General features: G+C 57.8%; 3 protein-coding genes across 4 annotated transcripts; 2 read left to right on the top strand and 1 right to left on the bottom strand.

Moving 5' to 3' along the window:
- Positions 1-641: 641 nt before the first annotated feature.
- On the bottom strand, positions 642-7037 carry ABHD8 (abhydrolase domain containing 8). 2 transcript variants are annotated; one of them, XM_057710464.1, is made up of 6 exons: positions 6870-7037; positions 6286-6319; positions 4872-5619; positions 2938-3108; positions 2586-2802; positions 642-1329 (listed from the first exon to the last, which is right to left on the bottom strand). In XM_057710464.1, the coding sequence occupies exons 3-6, from the start codon at positions 5609-5611 to the stop codon at positions 1147-1149; spliced, it is 1311 nt and encodes a 436-aa protein (XP_057566447.1). In that variant the 5' UTR covers positions 5612-5619; positions 6286-6319; positions 6870-7037; the 3' UTR covers positions 642-1146. The 2 variants fall into 2 exon arrangements, with proteins under 2 accessions (XP_057566447.1, XP_057566446.1); XM_057710463.1 differs by lacking the exon at positions 6286-6319.
- A 1847-nt stretch (positions 7038-8884) lies between these two features.
- On the top strand, positions 8885-10215 carry MRPL34 (mitochondrial ribosomal protein L34). The gene is made up of 2 exons (XM_057709309.1): positions 8885-9038; positions 9275-10215. The coding sequence occupies exons 1-2, from the start codon at positions 8965-8967 to the stop codon at positions 9486-9488; spliced, it is 288 nt and encodes a 95-aa protein (XP_057565292.1). The 5' UTR covers positions 8885-8964; the 3' UTR covers positions 9489-10215.
- An 850-nt stretch (positions 10216-11065) lies between these two features.
- DDA1 (DET1 and DDB1 associated 1) lies at positions 11066-19165 on the top strand. Its single transcript, XM_057708602.1, is given in 5 exon segments — positions 11066-11261; positions 15829-15905; positions 16131-16182; positions 17013-17074; positions 18464-19165. Coding segments are annotated over 5 exon segments (498 nt in total). The 3' UTR covers positions 18575-19165.
- Positions 19166-19916: the final 751 nt, after the last annotated feature.

Genomic DNA, 19916 nt, shown 5'->3' with positions numbered 1-19916 from the left:
GCTCCACAACAAGAGAAGCCTCCACACTGAGAAGCCCGGGCACCACAACAAAGAGTAGCCCCCACTCACCACAACTAGAGAAAGCCCTCGAGCAGTGACAAAGACCCAACGCAGCCAAAAAAACTAATACCAGATTCAAAATAAAAATCATCTTTGTGACAAAAGCAACTCAAAAACCAAGTTATAAGATAAAATGGGACAGTAAGAGGTACTGACTTGCTGTGTGGTGTGAGGGGAGGGGGATTCAATGGACCAATGGGTGTCAGGCCCTCAACACAGGGCTTAGCATACAGCTGACACTCAATTATGGCTACTGTAATTAGATGCAACTGTTCACTGATCCTCCCCTCAACTTCAGCATGGAACTCAGTTGGTCCTCCTCCTCCCCTCCAGGGACGGGGAGCTCACCCCCTATCTGCCTTCTGCTCCAGGAATACTGCCCAAATAGCGCCTGTGTTTTGAGGAGGGAGGGAAACTCGGGAAGCAAGCCTGGATGGCCGGCAGCCTCAAGTCTCTGTGGGCCAGCCCTGAGGCGCAGGCACCGGACAAGGTTCTGTCTGCACTTGGGGAAACTGAGGCGCAGGGCGCCCCCCCCCCCCCCCCCCCCCCGTGCTGCGGTCACCCAGCACAGGCCCGGAGGCTCAGATTGTCACTTCTTTTTATTGAATTACAAGTTGAGGCGCAGGTTCCGTGGCGCCAGTCCCCTCCCAAACCCTCCCCCCTTGGGTAACAATAGCTCCCAGCGCCGAGGAATGGGGGTAAGGGGTCTCGGGCATTGGGGTGGGGTCCCGAAGGTCCCAGGATCAAGCACGGCGGACACGGAAGACAGAGAGCGGCGTGGCGGCCTGCCTCGGCCCTGGCGTTGTGGGGGAAGGGGCTTCTGTACAAGGTCATCCTCCGCAGGGATCCCGGCTATGGGCCCGAAACACCGATGGGTCCCGCAGGACTAGCAGAGAGCGGCGTGTCCCGCTGGCTCCCACGAATGCCATGCGCTGCCCAGCGGGCCTGGGGGCGTCTCCCTGACCTGACCCCGCCCACTGGAGCAAACGGCCCCGCCCAGGTGGTCTGCGCTGCCCACCAGACGCTGGCTCCTGGCTCCTCCTCCGGCTCCTCAGCTCACTAAGCCATACCCGGCCAGCTCAGCGGCTACTTCTTTTCCTCTGGGGGCGCGGGCAGGGGCTCGGGCAGAGCTTTGGGCAGGGCCTTGGGCAAGGGCTCGGGCTCCCAGAGCAGGAATTCGTGGAGCAGCGTGTTGACCGTCTCCGGACACTCCAGCATCACCATGTGGCTGCCTTCATCGATGAGCTTCAGGAAGGCCAGGAGCAGGATCTGCGGAGGACGCGGGCTCAGGGAGGGCAGCGACTGAACGGTGGAGCTCAGGGGCAAGGCTGCTCTGGGACTTGGACACCCCCCATCTATGCATGGCCTGCAGCATCAGGAAGTCCCTCTTGCAATCTACCTTATATTCCTCCACTTCCACCCAAGGGGGAGCTGGAGGATGGCCTATCACCTTGCTGGAGCCATACTCGATGTTCATTCATTCCACGTTTATTAAGTGCCTACAGTATGTCCAGAGCAGGATTTATCCACTTGGGCACCAATGACCTTTGGGGGGTGGGATCATTCTCTGGGACAGGGATTGTTCCATGCTCTGTAGGATGTTGGCCATGAGCATCCCTGGCTTCGATCCACTAAATGCCAGTAGTAGCATCTCCCCCATCACAGTGTGACAATTTGAAATCTCTCCAGACATGGCCAAATGTCTCTAGGGGGCAAAGTCACCTGGTGAGAAATCACTGAGAGACAGATGGACAGAGTCTCTCGAGCTAAGGTCGGGTTTCTCAACCTCCACACGACAGACACTTGGCGCTGGGTCATTTTCTGCGGTGGGGCCGTCCTGCTCATTGTAGGCTGTCAGGCAGCATCCCGGGCCTCCACCCATTCGATGCCAGTAGCACCTCCCTCCCCCACAGTCATCACAACCAAAAAAGTCTGCAGACATTTCCAAGTGTCCCCTGTGGGGCAGAATCATCCCTGGTTAAGAACCGTTGGCCTAGAGCTATTCTAAGTGCTGAGGATCCCAAGACCCTTCCTGGGGAATCTGATCTAAAGATCCCCATCTTGTCCTGTCACAGAATTACGTAGCCCCTCACAGATCCCAGCTGTGAAGAGTGCCCTTTGTTTTCAAACCCGTAGGCCCTGCAGTGGAAGCATGGAGTCTTAACCACTGCACCACCAGGGAAGTCTCGTGAAGAGTTCCTTTTACTTTTTTTTTTTTTTTTTTGCCGCACCCCTTGGGATGCAGGACCTTAATTCCCTGACTAGGGATCGAACCCCCACTCCCTGCACTGGAAGGCAAAGCAGAGTCTTAACCATGGGACTGCCATGGAAGTCCCAAGAGTGCCTTTTAATGTGCAATGGGAACAGCACATAATCCTACTACCTATCCCAGGCAGCCCCACTTTCTGGATCCCCCCTTTGACTCTCAATCTAAGCTCTGACGTCCCTGGGGCTGGAGCACAAGGCAGAGTCCCCCTGGGCTGCGTGAAGGGGACTTGAGGGGTGTGGTGGCTGGGGTACCATACCTCGGCCATGCGCTGGTCTTCCTCCACCGGCACAAACTTGTCGTGCATGCCATGGACAAGCAGGACGGGCACGGTGAGCTCGGCGTGGTAGACCTCGTCGCCCTCAGGCCAGTACTGGCCACTCATCATGGCCCGAAGCACGAAGGAAGACACGTTGAACGCGTTGCCCTCCTTCAGCAGCTGCTTCTCTTTGGCCCCTTGGCGGGCAAAGCCGGCCCTGGGGGTGGGGAGGCACTGTTGGAGCCCTTATACCAGCTCGGCCACCAGGGGTGCCCCCCATGCCAGTCCCAGCCACAGAGCCTCCCCTCCCATCCAACTCAGGGACATGCCAGGGCAGGGCCAGGTCACTCACTTGAGGAAGCTCCAAGCCAGACAGGGTGACAGGCAGTGCAGGATGCACGTGGGCATGTTGAAGATGGAGCAGAAGCTGGGCTCCAGGGCTGTGGGGCCCCCGCCGTTAATCATGATCACCTTGTGCACCAGGTCTGGGTACTCATGCGCCAGGAACGTGCAGAACGAGACACTGCCCCGTGGGTGGGTGGTGGGGAGGGTTGAAGGGCAGTGGTCAGCAGGATACAAGCAGTGAGGGGGTTAATGTCCTCCCCTCACCCAGAGGCAGGTCCTTAAAGGCCAAGTTTCTTCCCCTGGGGTCCATGGGCGCCAGATGGGGGTAAGGGATGGGTGGGGCATCTCGAAAACCCTGAAATTATAGGATAGTGTGTGTGTGTGTGTGTGTGTGTGTGTGTGTGTGTGTGTGTGTGTGTGTTGAGGGTGGGCTTTTTTTCTTTTGGAGAAAGGATCCAAATATGGAACTTTTATCAGATCCTCAAAGTCATCACAACCCCCAAAGGGGTAAGAATTACTTATTGCCAAGTGTTAGGAAAGCTGTTTGATTAAACAAACCGTTTGGCTTCTCAGAGAAGGTCCCTGTTTCCAGCGTTTCCCTTTCCTTTAAAGATCTTCTTTTATTGGCCCCTGGGTGTGGCACATCTGCCTGCTTTATGCAAGGTGGAAGGGTACGGGCACATCTCATTTCCCCTAGAGCAGGGTTTGTTTGGCAAACTATGGCCTGTGGGCTAGCTGCTTGTTTTTGCAAACTTAAGTTTACAATTTTGTAAATGTGTAAAATATTTTATAAATAAAGATTTATTAGAACAAAACCATACCCATTTGTTTACATCTGTTTTCTTTCTACAACAGTAGACATGAAGTTTCAACAGAGACCAACCATTATGGCCTGCAAACCTAAAATATTTACCATTTGACTCTTTAAGAAAAAGTCTGCCAACACTTGCTGAAAAGAGGGACAGTATACAAGCAGGTGTCAGGTGGACTTGACTGTGCCAGTGACTCACTGTGTGCCCTTGGGCAAATTGCTTAACCTCTCTGAGCTACCATCTCCACATTTGTGACATAGTAACTGTTCTGACCTCATAGCATTGTTATGAGGTCACAGGAATTTCCACAGATGGGTGCTTATTGAATTGCAAGAATCGTTTAGCATAAGCATACACTTTGAGATATGTTTTCATATAAACAAATAGGGCTATGCTACTTCCCAGTCTGGCTTTCTTTCTTTTGCAAACTTATGTAACATTTCTTTTTCTTGTCTAATTGCATGGGCTACAACTGCTAAAACAGTGGTTTTCAACCTGGTTGACTGATCAGATCCTGCCTTTCCTCCTAGATAAGAGACAGAATGGCCCCACTTGGCATTGATCAGGCACCCAGGCCCAGAGCCTTCCATGGTGTGGGCTCTCATCTAAATGCTAGGTGGTATTATCTGTCACCCCTTTAAGGAAGAGTGAATTATAGCAACTGTGCCCTTGTAGACAAAAATTATGGGATTCCAATCAGTCCTTCCTTGGAGCCCCTGGGGTCTCCAAAGCAACCAATTTTTGAACTTAGTCGAAGACAATGGTTCTCAAGCAGGGGTGATTCTGCCCACCAGAGGACCTTTGGCACTATCTGAAGGCATTTTTGATCGTCATGATGATTGCTAGATGATTGTGCTTGTGACCTCTAATCGGTAGAGGTCAGGGATGCTGCTAAACATCCTTCAGTGCACAAGAAAGCCCCTCACAGAAAAGAATTACCCCAAATGTCAACAGTTCAGGGACTGAGATACTGCTTTAAAACAATATGAAACAATAATGGCAGGAATCCCTGCTTTGTTGTAGATGTTAGTGGGATGTTTCAAGAAGGGAAATCAGTATTCTGTGAGTGGGTATTCAGTTCCTGCCAGTCCCCACCGCTCACCCTTATCCCCACCCTGCCTTAGCTCACCCATAGGAATGCCCAATGAGCACGTTTCGCTTCTTGGCATAGCGCTTGAAGATGGCACGCATGTCCTCTGCCAGGGCATAGAAGGTGTAGGCGGCGGCCACCTGGGGGGCTGAGCTGGCCCCGTGGCCGGCCAGGTCGGGTGCCACCACCTCGTAGCCCAGGCGCACAAAGAAGTCCAGCTGTTCCTTCCAGATGGCCAGGGAACCGCCGACACCGTGGATGAAAAAGAGCACCACATCGGCCTGGGTGCCCTTGCAGCTGGTGATGCGCTTCTCACAGTCAATGTGGATGGTCCGCTTGGGACGTCGGGCTCGCCGCCTTCGTCCACCACTGCCACTCCCAGCACTGCCTGGGCCTGCGCGGCCATCGCTGCCCGCTGGGTCCGCCAGCTCTACCTCGAGGGCGGCTGGTGGGTCCCCAGAGCCGTTCTGCCCGTGCAGGAGGTCAGCTCGTGGTGCACGGCCCAGGTTCTCCACCAGTAACCGCCCATTGCGGTACACTGTGATTTTGCGCTGGCAGCGGACCAAGCCGGATTGGTCCCCCTGGGCGCCGTCTGACAGTGATGGAGGTGGTGTGGGGGCCGGAGTGGGTCCAGCATGCTTCACCCGTAGCACGCGGCCAGGCTTGACCTCCACAAAGGTGTAGCCATCGCTGGACTCCACACTCTCCAGTGGCCCCACAGCATTGGGTGGCGCGCCCAGAAGGCAGCAAAAGATCCCATCGGTCACCCCAGTCAGCATGGTGTGTCCTGTGAGTGGGGGTGACAGCCAAGTCAGAAGCTGTCTAAACAGGGAGCCCTCTACTCCCACAGCACCCACTACCCACACCTGGGTCAAGTGAGTTGCACTGGGAGGCCCCATCTAGGCTCCAGTTTGGGGGTGGCCAGAACCAGCCATGCACTGAGATGTTTTGTCTGATCAGTGCCTGTGTGGTGGTTGGTCACCTTCCTGGACCAGCCTATCTATCCTTGAGAGAAGGCCATGGCTATGGCTGACATGAAGAGCCATCCATAGGGAAGGTGGTGTAGTCTGGGGGTGGGGAGGGGCTTCGCGGAGGAGGGGACATTGTGGCAAACATGGCCTATCCTTGAGGACCCTCTAGCTCAGGTTTATAGCAGTTATGCCTTCCTAAATCCATTCATTCATTCAGGCACTCTTTCATTAACTCACTTTCACTAAACCAGCATTTCCTAAGGGCTCCAATGGCATCTAAAAAGATGTAGATCCCAATGAGTCCCCATCCCAGGCCTCTAAACCTGGCGTTTGAAAGGTGAGGTCCTGGGAGAGGGGGTTCAGGACTGAGCTCCAGAAAGCGTTGCGCAACTCCCCACGTGCAAATGGGTCTGTTTCACCGACCAACAAGCTGAGGCCCAGACACTCTGGGAAGAAGCTGCTCTGTTCCAACTGGTCAGTACCTTCGGTTCTGGAGAATCTGACACACAGCCCCCACTGGTGAAGATGAGGATGAAGAAGGTAAAACTCTTGCTGGCGGCCTCCAGGCCTCCATCCCGCTCCTTGGGCCACCGCCGCCCTCCTCCCCCACCCCCCCGCCCCCGCCCCGGCCCGTGTCCATGGCAACTGCAGGCAGTTACATAACTCGAGGGGGATACCCGTGCAGCGCACCCCCATTGTTTAGGCCCTGGTGATGGGACCAACCCCTCCCGGTCCCCATCCTGAGCTCCGCGGGGATCATGAATGCCGAACACCTGGCCTGCGGTGGCCCGTACTTGCTGATGGAGGGGGAGAAGGCCGCGCCCCCCACCGCCGGCGGGGTTCCAACCCGGGATTGCGGAGGGGGGCGCAGATGCGCCACGCCAGCCCCCCTCGACAGAGCCAGGCCCCCGCCTCCTGGGTGCCCGTCAGCCCTGCAGCGGGTTCGAGGCCACTGGGGCTCCGCGGCTTCCTAGGAGCCCGAGGGCGGGCTTCGTGGACGACCCCCTCCAAAGTGAAAGACCCAGGGGCCTCAATGTCCCCTTCCCACGGCCCGCTCCTTGCTCACCTCATCGAGGGCCCCGGGACCCGGGGCAGGGCAGAGGGGTCCCGGGCGAAGAAGCCAGCGTCCGCCTTCGGGCGCCGTTTACATGGTGGCGCGGGGTCGGGCCGGGCGCGTCTACGCGGGCGGGCACAGGCCCGGGGCGGTCAGCTCGGGGACATCCCGCTACCGCCTTGCGAGCCGGCCCTTTAAGTGTCTCCCTGTGGGGGGGCGGGACCGCTCGCCAACTGACTGGCGCCTCGGCCAATCGCAGCGGCGTAGTGACCTGGCCTAGTTAGACTGCCAATCAAAGGCAGCAACTCTTGGATTAGGGCGGGCTCTTGGGGCAACGGCCCCGCCTCCCTCAGGGGTTTACGGAGGTGGAGGGAGGAATTGGGCCTGGTGCAGGGCCGAGAAGGGGTAGCAAGCTGAGGTCTTCTGGGCCCCTGAGAGGTGGCAGCAGGAACCCTCCTCGCTGCAAAGAGGCTCTCCTCAGCTAGCCTCTGCCTCCGAACTGCCCTGTCCCCTCCAAACGGAGCCCCCATGCCCCTCTCCTGACCTTTCCGCTCTACAATCTCCCAGATCTTTGCAATTTCAGGCGGGGAAACTGAGGTTCATAAAGGGCACAAGGTCTCACGGCAAGCTGGAGGGCAGAGATGGGACTTGGAACCACGGCTGTGTGATTCCAAGCCCTGCAAATTGTTATTCCTTAAACCATTAAACAGATACCTTGGAGCTATGGATAATTAGGGACTTGGAGTTTCACAGATAGGCCGGATTAGACGCTGGCCAATTTAACTGGTGACTCTGGTCCCAGCTGGAGCCAGAGAGCCCATTGTTCAAATCCAGCCTCTGCCCTTTGCTGATATGTGACCTTGGGCAAGTCCCTTCCCTGAGACCCCATTTGTTTCCCTATAAAATTAATTCCCTCATGAATTTGCTATGCAAGTAAAACACAGCAGAGAAAGTGCTGCATGCATTCTTGGCATTATTATTATACTGCTGTAGTATTGTAGTGGTTTGCTAAATGGTGCAGGTTGGATGGGCTTCAGAGGACAAGGGGTTAACCATCCCTTGCCCACTCCTATCCCCTGGAATTTGCTGCCTGAGCTGGATTAGGTCCAGCCACCCACTCTTGCCCACTCAGGGTGCTCCTGGGAGACTACAGTTTATTCATGTAGAAAAACACCCCTCCCCCTCTCCAAGCTGGGAGATGCTGGGGTGCCTGCTGGGACTCAACTGCAAGCCTGGCCCTTGGGGGCCCTCTGGGCTTCCCGGAGAGTCTGGGGAGAGCTGTGTGGGGGCAGTGTTGGGCCAGAGGGAGGGACAGAGGGACAGGACTGGGAGAAAGGAGAGTATCTGAGGAGGATTTTAAAAAGTTGAATAGGGGAGTACCAGGCAGAGGAGGGTGTAGCTGAAATTTAGGGTTTGTGTGCATGTCGAGAGCAGGCTTCAAATGCATGCCACATATTTTCCCTGGGGCAATAGGGAGCCATAGAGGGTGTGTAAGAAGGGAACGGGCTCAGATATGAGTATTAGAAAAATAGGACCTGAACGGGGGCACCGCCAAGGGCAAGCCTGAAACCCTTGAGTTCTGCAGATTGAGAAACTGAATGACCACTCCAAGGACATCCAGCCAACTCCAACTCAAACCTCCTGGGCTCCCCGCCAAGGGGCGGAGACTTGGCTTGGGGCTTAAAGGAAAGCTGCCAGCCAGCTGTGTGCCATCTGCCTGGCTTCCGCTGGGGGTGGGAGATTTAGCCAGCCGTTTCCTGAGGCTGCCACCAGCTGCGCCACCATCACCCCAGGGCACCCTCTGTAGTCTACAGGAGAAGGAACTTCAACTCCCAGCAGACCCAGGGACATAATATCTTGTAAGCACGCGCATGCGGAGGAAGCGCCATTCTCCTGCCACCTGCTGGTCTACAGGAAGAACTACACTCTCCTGTTGGGCACTGAAGCTCACGCCTAAGGTGCGGTGCGCCTACGCAGAACTACAGTTCCTGCGGCAATGAAGGCTCCGCTGTAGAATAAACTACATTTCCCAGAAGTCTTCGTTCCTCAGCTGCGGAACCTATGGGCTTGGGAATAGCAGCACCGGACCGCGTGCGGGCGGCTGGACATGGCTTTCTCGATCAGATCGGTGGGTCGCCTGTTGAGCCCCGTCAGTAGGTCAGCGGCGCTACTGCGTGGCAGGTGAGTCTTCAGGGGAACCCCTTCCTAAATCTGGGAGTAAGGGCGGCGTCGGGGGCTGGCCTCAGCTGTTTACCAACCACACGACCTTCCAATGCCTTGCGAACTCCTCGAGCGCCTTTTGCTGCCAGGCTCCCTCCCGGCATGGATCAGGAAGCCGAAGCTCGGGAAGCCGAAGCTCGGAGAGGTTGGGCGCCGCGCAGAAGTCTCACAGCGCCCCCTCTGACCTTCCCCCGCAGGTGGCTCCAGCCCCGGGCCTGGCTGGGGCTCCCCGACGCCTGGGGACTCCCCGGCGTGCAGCAGACCCGGGGCAAGGCGCGCGGGAACGAGTATCAGCCGAGCAACACCAAGCGCAGGAACAAGCATGGTTGGATCCGGCGCTTGAGCACGCCAGGCGGCGTCCAGGTCATTCTTCGCCGCATGCACAAGGGTCGAAAATCGTTGAGCCATTGAGCGCGACGCTGCAGGCTGGACCCCCCCCCCCCCCCATTTTAAAGCATTTCCCTTGCTTAGCCTGCGGCTGTTTTTGTGCAGAGCTGGGGAGCAGGGACGACTGAGACTCGGACGGATGTGAATCCTCAAATTTCGGTGTTGGCCCAAGGGAAGAAGTCTGGGATTGGACTGAAAGAGGGAGTGGAAGTCAGACTTTGCCAAGTACCTTTTTACGCTTTTGAATTAGGAAGAATTTTGAACATATGCAACAGTCCACAGAATCGTACAGTGAACGCCCTTGTAACCCAGTACATAGCTCTACCCACAACCCATCCTACCCTCTCCTGAGGTGCATTAGGCATCAGGTTATTTCTTCTGTAAATATTTCAGAACTCCCCTCTCTAAGATAAGGGCTCTTTAATACATATTAACAAAACTTTTCACAGATTAAAAAAAAAAGCCAATAGTTCCTTCATGTTGTTAAAAGTCTAATAAATGTTCAAATTTTCACTTGTCTTATAAAATGTCAATTCTCACAGTTCTAGGAAGGCTTGTGGAGAGGTGGGAGGGGTTTGAATCCTCCACCTGTTTCTTGGGGATGGCCTCTGTGACCTTGAGCAAGACCTTAGCCCTCTGAGGTTCTGTTTTGATCCTATAAAATGAGACTTCCCTGGGGGTCCAGTGGTTAAAACTCCGCGCTTCCACTGCAGGGGGCGGGGGTTTCATCCCTGGTTGAGGAACTAGGATCCTGCATACTGCAAGGCCAAAAAATAAATAAATAAAAAATAAAGTGGATCCATCCTTAAAATGAGATGCTCATTTCTCCTTTGCTGTGTTGTTGTTGGAGTAATAATACTTAGTAGATTCCACTTAGTACTTATTGAGTACTTCCTCAATAAGTTCTTGTTCTCGCCAGGCTGTCAGGCTGGTGGGGGGGGGGGGGGGCCTAGGGGCTTGATTCATGCCCAGGCAGTGTGGACACAGTGGAGTCAGGGCTGGGAGGATGATTGTGAGGACTGTGAGAGCCTGGAGGAGGCACTAGACTTTGCCTTGGGAAGAACGCAGCCGGGGAAGGCTTCTTAGAGAAGGTGGCAGGGTCTGGGAGGGCCCAAAGGGAGGAGAGATTGGACGGGTCAGGATAAAAGGTGGACGAAGGAGGCCAGAGGGGCCAAGAATTTGGGACCGAGGAGGCTGGACTGAATCCTTGGGGTACTGGGGAGCCATGGGAAGTGTTTCAAAGATACTCTGTCAGGTCAAAGATATCAAGCGGCTGTGTGGGAGCAGTTTAGTTATGCTGAAACCTAAGGTTGGTACCCCGGGGAGGAGGCTGGGAGCGTAACGGTGGGGCCTCATCCTTCCGGGGCTGCTGTGAGCCATCATATGCAAAAGCATAGCAAATGCCAGAGATGCGCGGGATCTCCCAGTGTTGCGGACTACAAATCCCAAGGGGCTTTGGGGGCGCGGCCACTACCCACTTCCGGATTTCGCTGCTCTTCGCTTGCAAGGCTCGGGCGGGGTTTTGCTCTAGCAACCGAACTTGACCACGAAGGGGGGAGGCGTGACCACAAATGGGCGTGTGAGTTAGCCGGCCCTGGCCAATGGGAGTGCGCAAAGACGGCATAACTTGGAGGCGTGGCCAGGGCGCGGACCAATGACGGAAGGGCGGCCGCACCATCAGTGTGGGCTGTGCCGTGGCTGGAAGTTACTGTGCGGCGGCGGCTAAGAAGGCGGCTGTGGTGGCGGTGGCGGCGGCTGAGGCGGTGGCTGAGGCGGCGACGGAGAAAACGGAAGATGGTGAGGGTGGCCGCCGGGGCCGTACTCCCCCTGCGCTCAACAAAATGGCGCCGCGGGCCCACCCACCTCCAATAATCCCCGAGGCCCCTCATCTCCCTGCCCGGCCCCCTCGGGCCCGGCCCCGCCCCTCCCTCTGACCTGTGACCTTCGACCCCTTGGACCCTGCTGTGAGCTTCTTGCTGACCCCGCCCTGGCTCCATCTCCAAACCCCTGACCCTATCTAGGTTTCCAGGCCCTGACAACTCATTCATTTCCGGGTCGCGGCTCCCCCGGAAATCGCCTGGGGGGTGGGGATGGGGTCCCCCGAGACCCCCAACTCAGGCCTTGTTCTCCGCGCGCCAGGCCTGGGCCTTTGCTGTTCGGGAGGGTTCGGGAGGCCGGCGTGAGCGTCGGGGCGGGGAGGGGGCTTGACATCGTGACATGCGGGGCTTTGTCGCCAGAGGAAGTGCGACATCGCGAACTGCCCTGGTCCCCCAGAGCCCTGACCCCACCTCTGACATTCCGGCCCCGACCAGCTCTGAGAGGGAGCAACTTCATATCTCCGATCACCAGGCCCTGTCTGCGTTAAATGGGGGTAGCAATAGTCCGGACTTAATAGGATTGTGATAATTTAGAGAACTGACGTCTTAAAGGGCTTGGAACAGTGAACAGTCAACAGATGAGCTGGGTGACTCGGGGATGGTGACATCCCCTCCAAGCTGTCTTCTTATCATGAAGTGCGGATCATGCCAACTTTTTGGGAGGTTAAAATCCCCGTTGGGCCACTCACTCATCCTGGGATTTGGGTCTGGTGGCCCTTTGGGGTTCGGGCTCTCCGCCTGTGAAGTGGGACACAGCCTCAGAGTTGGGCTGCAGCCCCGTCCACTCCCCCCCACTATTTGGCATCCCCCAGAGCTGACAGAGGTGATGGAAGCTTTTGTGAGGGCAGGTCAAACCTCATTGTCTCTGGACTCAGGGACCCAGCCCACAAGCCATGGTCCTTGGGATGTGGTGGGGAATGGGCGAAGGAAGACTTCTTGTCAGAAAGAATATGGGAAAGTGGTAAGTGGGTTCCTAGCTCCAGGGTCCCCAAGCCTGGGTGTTGTCGTTGATTCCTCGCTGCAACCTCATTGCCCAAGCCCAGTCCCTCAGAGGGTTCTGTTGGCTCTGCCTCCAGAACAAGTTCTGAATCTGTCCACAGCTCCCCACCCTGGTCCAGTCACTGCCATCTCCCGCCTGAACACCTGTTCCAGCCTCCTCCCTGGTCTCCTTGCCCCCATCCTGCCCCTCCATCCTTGCCTCTGCACCCCATGGGCAGTCTGTAATTCACCCAGAACCAAAGGGAGCTTTTAAAGGTGTCAGTCAGATAATACCATTACCTAGCTTATAAAACAGTCAGGGGGTTTCCTGTTGTAACCCCAGTGAAACCCACCTTCCCCCTCAGCCTCCAAGGTCCCTGCCCACCTCTGTGACCTCATCTCCGTGCTCTTCACCCCTCCCCCCTGTGAGCTCAAGCCACAGTGGCCTTATTTTCACATCTTCACACTCCAAGTCCCTGCCACCCCAGGGTCTTTGCACCTCTTACTCCTTCTGCCCGATTGCCCTTCCTCTTGTGACCATATCATGTGCTCGGAGGGCCCCTTCCTGACTGCAGGAGGCTCCCATGTCTCCTCTCTCTGCACACCATTTCTTTTCCTCATCTTGCATTGGTTGGGTCGCTGGCAGGCTGCCCGCACAGGGACTGGCACACAGATATTCAGTGAGTGTTTGCTGAGGCAGTGGACAGCTTCTGGGCCTGTAGCTAGGATTCGTCTGGCTGAGGTGAGGATTTCTCCCTGTGTCTGAGGCCTTGTTTTCCTGCTCAGCTGACAGGAAGTACTGGCTGTACCCTGTCTGCATTCATTTATTCAGCACACACACATTGATGCTAACAGCTGCCCTCAAGGGTGCTCTGGGCAAAGCTCTTTCCCTGTGTTGTCTTACTGAAACTCAGAACAACCCTGGGAGGGGTCCCTGTTGTAACCCCCCGTTCACAAGGAGGGCAACCAGGCCGGGAGGTCACCCACCGCAGGTCACACAGCCAGGGAGGGGCCCATCCAGGATTCAGTGCAGGCCTGGGGCTCCTGAACCTCTCACCACTCTGCCGCCCAGCCCCATGTGAGCCCTGTCGGGGCCCCAGGGTTGAGCCAGCCCTGCCCTGCTCTCTGCCTCAGGGAGGCTGGCAGTCCAGCCAGGGAGCTGGATGTGTAAACAGATGACCTCGCTGGGGTGTGAGCACAGCTCTGGCAGAGGCTCCTGAGGTGTGGGGAGAGGGAAGGGGAAAGGAGTGTTTTGAGCTGGCTGCAGAGGTTGGCGGGTGTGTCCCACATGGAGAACGGAGGGGCATTCCTGCAGGGTGGCACGGGCTGAGGAGGTGTGTGGCGGAAGGCTGGCGTGGGCCAAGCCGAGCCAGGGCTGTGGAGGGTTTGAGTTGGGGCAGGGACCCCTCCTCTCCTTTAGGTCTCAGGCCGGCATCACTGGATCTGGACAGCCCTCCCCATCCTCCAGATCAGCCGGCCTGCCCCATTCCCTCCCACCCTGTCATGGGCCTCACGTGGCACCTCGTGGCGCCCTGTCCTCATGGCCACTCTGCATTCACCGCACAGCTCTTTGGTCCACACCCGTGTCCCCGCACACTGGCTGCCCCCTGGGACTCTCCGCAGGGCCCCGGTGCCTGGCGTGGGGCCCGCCACATGATCGGGTCCAGAGAAAGCCTTGCCAGGGGGCTGAAGCTGGCCCCGTCGTCTGGGGCTGAGCTGAGGCAGGGGTCCTGGGATAGGGGAGGCAGGTTTGAGGGGCTCAGCTGGCTCGGGGCAGCAGGTCACCCAGACGGGAGGGCCACCTCCTGGGTGGCAGCAAGAGGCCCATCTGCATTCCAGCTGCCCTGGCTGGCCCATCCTGCCAGGGCCTTGCATGGGCCCAGCAGAGGAGGCTTTCGGCACCACGGAGGTGAGGACCCCTGTTCCTGCCTTCCCCAGAGGGTGGCGGAGGACCCCCTGAACAGCGGCTTCCCCGAGGGCGCAGCACCTGGGTCAGGCGTGGCGAGGGAGCGCCCCGGGGAGGGGTCACGAGGCCCGCAGGCTCTGAGCCCCCGGTTTTCAGGCAGGAAGCGGAGGCACTAGCATCAGAACCAGAGCTTGGCCTCTGAGGCTGGGCAGACCTGGGTGAAATCAGCCTGCTTGTTTTCTCGTTGGGCCTGGGGGACCTCAGATGAGTGTTGTATGACCTTCTTGCCTCAGTTTCCTCGTCTGTATGATGGCGTGACTCCACTCCAAGACGCTGGTCCTCCCCAGCTGTCCCCCTCCAGGCCTGACCACAAGCATTGCCCTCCTGCTCTGCTGGGAAGTCACCCCCTGCCCCAAGCTCTCAGCCTTCATCCTTCCCTGAGGCTCTTGTGCCTCAGTTTCCTGAGGCAGACACAGCTCCCACTGGCCTTTATTCCCCCATCTGTGGCAGCCACCTGCCCTCCACCCAGAGTCAGGGTCTTCCCCTTCCAGAGCTCTCACCCTTTGCCAGCTGGTGCCAGAGTGTCAAAGAAAAACGACTTTCCAAGGGTCAGAGCCATGAGTGAATTCTTTCGCTGGCTCCCTGGCACCTTGCGGGCCTGCAACCTCTGGTGCCCAAGCCCCTGCCCCAGGCAGCAGGGGGGCAGGGAGGAGCCAGCCTGCTCCCTTTAGGCTTCTGGCCCTCACCCCACTGGGAGGCATTCTCCCCTCGCAGGGCAGCCTTTGAATGTGGGGACCCCAGGAGCAGCCCTCGAGCTGACCCTGGTCCACACAGTGTTTGCTGAAAAGCTCAGCCAGTTTGAAAAAGCTGGCACTGGAACCTCCCTGGCGGTCCAGTGGTTAAGACGTGACGCTTCCACTGCAGGGGACATGGGTTCGATCCCTGGTCAGGGAACTAGGATCCTACATGCCACGTGGCGCAGCCAAAACAAAAAAGAAGGAAAAGCTGGCACTGACACACTGAAACTTGGGTTTCTGAGCTTTCTCGGGATTCAGAAGCTCAGTTGACCCTGGGTCCTGGGTCCTGGCAGCCCCTGGGTCCCGGCCTCCTGCTCCCCCACTCCCATGTATTGTCATGTGGCCCTAGGGGTTTCTCCGGGTGGGCGAGTCTCCATCCCAGGCTCTACGAAAGGTGCATAGATAGAGGTGAGACCAGGAGTTTAACATTCAGCCAGCACAGAGGGCAGGTCTGCCGTCGGATGGGCCCGGGTCCGGCTCCCCACCTCGCTGCTTGCTCCTGACTTGATGCAAGTGTCCTGTCCTTTTTGAGCCTCAGTTTCCCTGCTCCTCGCCTGGTGTCGGGGCTATTGTGAGGACCCTGTGGGAGACTGTGCCCTTACCCCAGGGTTGGTTACTTTGTTCTGGTCATAAGAGGGGACACATCAGGTGGTCAGCTCAAGGGTGAGTTCTAGGAAACCTGAATGACAGAACAGAAAGAAGGAAACCGGAAGTCACCTGGTAGCCCGTCCGACCACAGGTGCTCAAGGGGTGGCCCCGCCTGCTGCCTGGTGTCTCACTTACCATCTTCCCTGTCTTCTAGGCAGATTTTTTGAAAGGACTGCCTGTCTACAACAAAAGCAATTTTAGTCGATTTCATGCTGACTCTGTGTGCAAAGCCTCGGTGAGTACACGGGCTGTGAGCTGCCCTGGGGGAAAGGGCCAGGGGTGGTGTGCAGCCCCCGCGTCAGTGTCTCGCCGGGAACAGAGGCTGAGCTTTGCGCCCAGCCCCACTCGAAATCCTCGCACATCTTTTGATCTGCATTGGAGGGTGGGTGCCGAGTCGAGGAGTGAGGGGACCCCAGACCCGTCCGCTCTCCTAACCCACGCCTTCTGAACCCTCCCGCAGAACCGACGTCCCTCAGTCTACCTGCCCACTCGGGAGTACCCGTCCGAACAGAGTAAGTGGCCTCTGTCGTTCTGTCCCATCGCGGCTGCCAAGGGGAAGGGCCAGAGGGTGGTGTAGGAGGTGACCTGTGGGCAACTGGGCAGCTCCCAGCCCTTGGGAGCAGCAGGAAGCCTGGCTTTCCCTGGGACCCTCCTGATCTCCATGCTGGCGTCCACATGCAGCCCTGCAGGGTCCTGAGCTGGCCCTCGTCTGCCGCTCGCTGGCTCTCTCCCCCGACCCCTCATCGAGTCAGGCATCCTCCACGTCACAGGTCTCGAGAGTTGTACTGTGGGGTGGGCAGCTTGGGGAGGGGGCGTCTAGGCAGAGGGACCTTCAGGGAAAGGCCGGGAGCCCACAGAGCAGGGGGATCTCAAGATTATTTATTGTGGTCATGGTGTTTTCTTTTAACCGTGAAAAAGAATCCCAGACCCTGCTGGGCGCTTTCTGCGGTCACCGGGGCTCGGCCTGTGGTTCTGTGCTCCTGATCTGTCTGGGAAAACACCCACGTGAGCTGGCGTGCTGGGGCTCGCTCCCCCGCCCGAGGGTGGAATCCGAGCTCGGCTTAGGACTCGGCCTCTCCCTGGGAAGCAGGGAGCCCATTGGGGCAGCTGGCTTGGGCCCCTGGTAGTGGCATGTGCTCAGGAGGGAGAATGCTTGGCCTCCTGAAATGTCCTCCAGGGTTGGGGGTGGTGACTTGAGTCCTAGAAAGGCCCCCCAGGGCAGGGATGGCCCAGAGGCCAGGAAGGGGTGAGCTCATCCTGGGAGGGCAGTGCAGGCCGGCATGGGCGCTGGGCCTCCTGCAGCCGGCTTCTTCCTGCAACGTTGTCTGTCTTTCCTCCTCAGTTATTGTGACAGAAAAAACAAACATTCTTTTGCGCTACCTACATCAGCAATGGGACAAAAAGGTAAGACGCGTGGGGTTCAAGTGCTGGGACTCAGGGAAGGAACACGGTACCCAGCAGGGGGCTCTGAGTAGGGGAAAGACACCGATGGCTGGGAGATGGGGTGTTCAAATGGGGCTTTGAGGGCTGAATAGGAGTTTGCCAGGTGATCCAGGGGAGGGAAGAATATTCTAGAGGAAGGAATGGCTGTGCAGAGGCCATAGGACTCTGGTGCTCAGGGATAGGCAGGGGCTTGGTAAGCTGTACTCAAAGAAGCCTGTGGGGAGCACAGCCCTGGTGGCAGATAGACTTCAGTGTTACTTGGAATCTTTGTTCAGTGATGAAAGGTACACACAATTAAACATCCAGACCCTACTGGCATGTGTTGCTGCAGTGACAAGTCATTGCCTCTGTCCCCCCGACAAGAGGCCACCTTTCTGACAGGATATTTTTTCTTTTTCTTTCTTGAAAATCTGCACGTGTAGTTTTGACATGTGGTCAAGTTGTTTTTTTCCCTTAATGGTGAACATTAGATAGTGACCTGCTCTGGGCCAGGTTGGAGGGGGACCCCATGATGAAGTGCCCACTCAGAAAACCCCAGCTCGGACTTCCTAGGTGGCACAGTGGTTATGAATCTGCCTGCCAATGCAGGGGACACGGGTTCGAGCCCTGCTCTGGGAAGATTCCACATGCCACGGAGCAACTAAGCCCGTGCGCCACAACTATTGAGCCTGTGCTCTAGAGCCCGTGAGCCACAACTATTGAGCCCATGTGCCGCAACTATTGAAGCCCATGCACCTAGGGCCCGTGCTCTGCAACAGGAGAAGCCACTACAATGAAGAGCCTGCGCACCACAATGAAGAGTAGCCCCCGCTCACAGCAACTAGAGAAAGCCCGTGTGCAGCAAGGAAGACCCAATGCAGCCAATAAATTACATAAATAAGTAAATTTAAAAAAAAAAAAAAAAAAGAAAACCGCAGCTCCTGGCCACCCCACCCTCGCCCCCAAGCCTTAATTCCCACCAGTGAGGAAAAGGAGGTTTTCCCAAATGAGCACGCTTTCCTCTTCTGTGGCAATTCAGGGGCTTCCGCAGGCGGCTCATGAGTGCCCTTTGCCCTCCAGCAGGTGGATGGCTTCTCTGAGTGTCTGAGAAATGGGCTGTGTGTGGCTCACTGGGAGTCGTGGTGACTCCTTGAAGTGCCTGTCACAGCTGGTGTCCCCAGGGGACCGTGGCTTGGTGGGGCAGGTCAGGGGGCAGAAGGGGCTGCCCAGCCACGGGCCCTGGGTTGACCGCCCGGCTCCAGGCCCGGCTCTGTGGCGCACTGGAGCCGCGGAGCCCCAGGGCCAGCCTCAGATTTCAGGAGCTCCCCCACGTGAAGACTCACAGCCCCTCTGCTTCCCATGCCTCCCCAGAATGCCGCCAAGAAGAGAGACCAGGAGCAAGTGGACCTAGAGGGTGAGAGCTCGGCGCCCCCCCGCAAGGTCGCACGGACCGACAGCCCGGACATGCACGAGGACACTTAAGACTCACGCTTCCCCACAGGCGCCTCCTGTCTTGTCTGCTCCTCGCCCGCCCGCCTTGTGTAAGCGTCCCCCCCAGCCCTCCGCCGGCCCGCCCATGCCCCACCGTCCACACCACTTCCAACCTCATAGGAGCCGATGTATTTATTTTCCTTGAGTTTTTATTTATGCTGTAAAATGTACCAAGCGATGGTTAAAGGGGACGTCAGACCCAGTAGTGTGATGTTGGTAGATGCTTTTTAAAAAAAAAAAAAAAACATTGTTACTCAGCTCCCCTCCTCCAGATCCCCCTCCTCTTGCCCCGCAGTTCTCCTCTGGAAAACTGGAGCGTGTCTGCGAGGGTCTAGAGCCGGGCCCCTGCTGCGGCTGGCCGGCAGGGGTGGGGGCCCTTCTCCCGGCTCCCACCAGCCGGTCCGGGCCTTAAAGACTTTGCCTTGTCTCGAGTTCCACCGGGACCTATTCTGTGCCCAGACCTTGCTCTGAGCATGAGTAAGGGGGAGAAGTCAGCCCTTCCGGATCTTTCTCTTAAGTCATTTTATCATGGACTAGTGCGTGCTCCGTGTCCACCCCAATAAAAGGATCTTTCCTACCCGACCTCGCGTCTTTGCTCGGCGTGCCTCAGCGCCAGAGGACGGAGCCGCTGAGAGTCGTCCCGGCATCAGCAAGAGGAGCCGAGAGGGGCCCCCAGACGCTGGGGCCCCAGGACCAGCTGGATTCTCTCGTGGGCCTGCCGCGGCCATCTCTCTCAGAGCCAAGACCTGCCTGGAGCCGCCCCTCCGCCTCAGCCGGCAAGGTGTCCTCGAGGACCAGGACCCCCTGGAGAGACGGTCCGTGCTGCCAAGGATGGAGCTGTGGTGGGCCCCACGCCCAGGACACGGACGAGCAGGGCGGCGTTCCCACCAGCCACCGTGGAGACAGCCCAGGTGGCCTGGCTTCACGCCCTGGCTCCGAGAGGAGGCACCCACAGCGCCGCGGGACGCGCAGCTCCAGGGCTCTGGGTCGGCAGCTTCCACGGGCACTCCCGGCAGGCAGCTGCGCTGGGTTTGGGGCCGAGCCCGGAGATGCAGCAGGCGTTCAGGCTCCAGGCAGAAGGTGTGAGGCCCTGACCGCTGGGCACAGGGCCGGGGGGAGTGCCGCTGCTTCCCCCACCAGCCCCGAGTGGGAACCAGCGTGTTGGAGCTGATGGCTGGGGTCCTAGGGGTGGTGAGGGGTTGGGCTGTGGCACAAGGGAGACGGCTGGCTGCAGGGGGTCACCTGCCCCAGATTATCACTGTGGAGGGCCCAGCCTGAGTCACTGCTCGGGCCTGAGCAGCCCGGTGTCTGCTGGGTGGAAGGTTCCAGGATT

This window comes from Hippopotamus amphibius, chromosome 15, assembly GCF_030028045.1.
Source record: "Hippopotamus amphibius kiboko isolate mHipAmp2 chromosome 15, mHipAmp2.hap2, whole genome shotgun sequence".
Taxonomy (NCBI): Eukaryota; Metazoa; Chordata; class Mammalia; order Artiodactyla; family Hippopotamidae; genus Hippopotamus; species Hippopotamus amphibius.
Note: the sequence above shows the minus strand (reverse complement) of the source record. Positions and strands in the feature narration are given on the sequence as shown.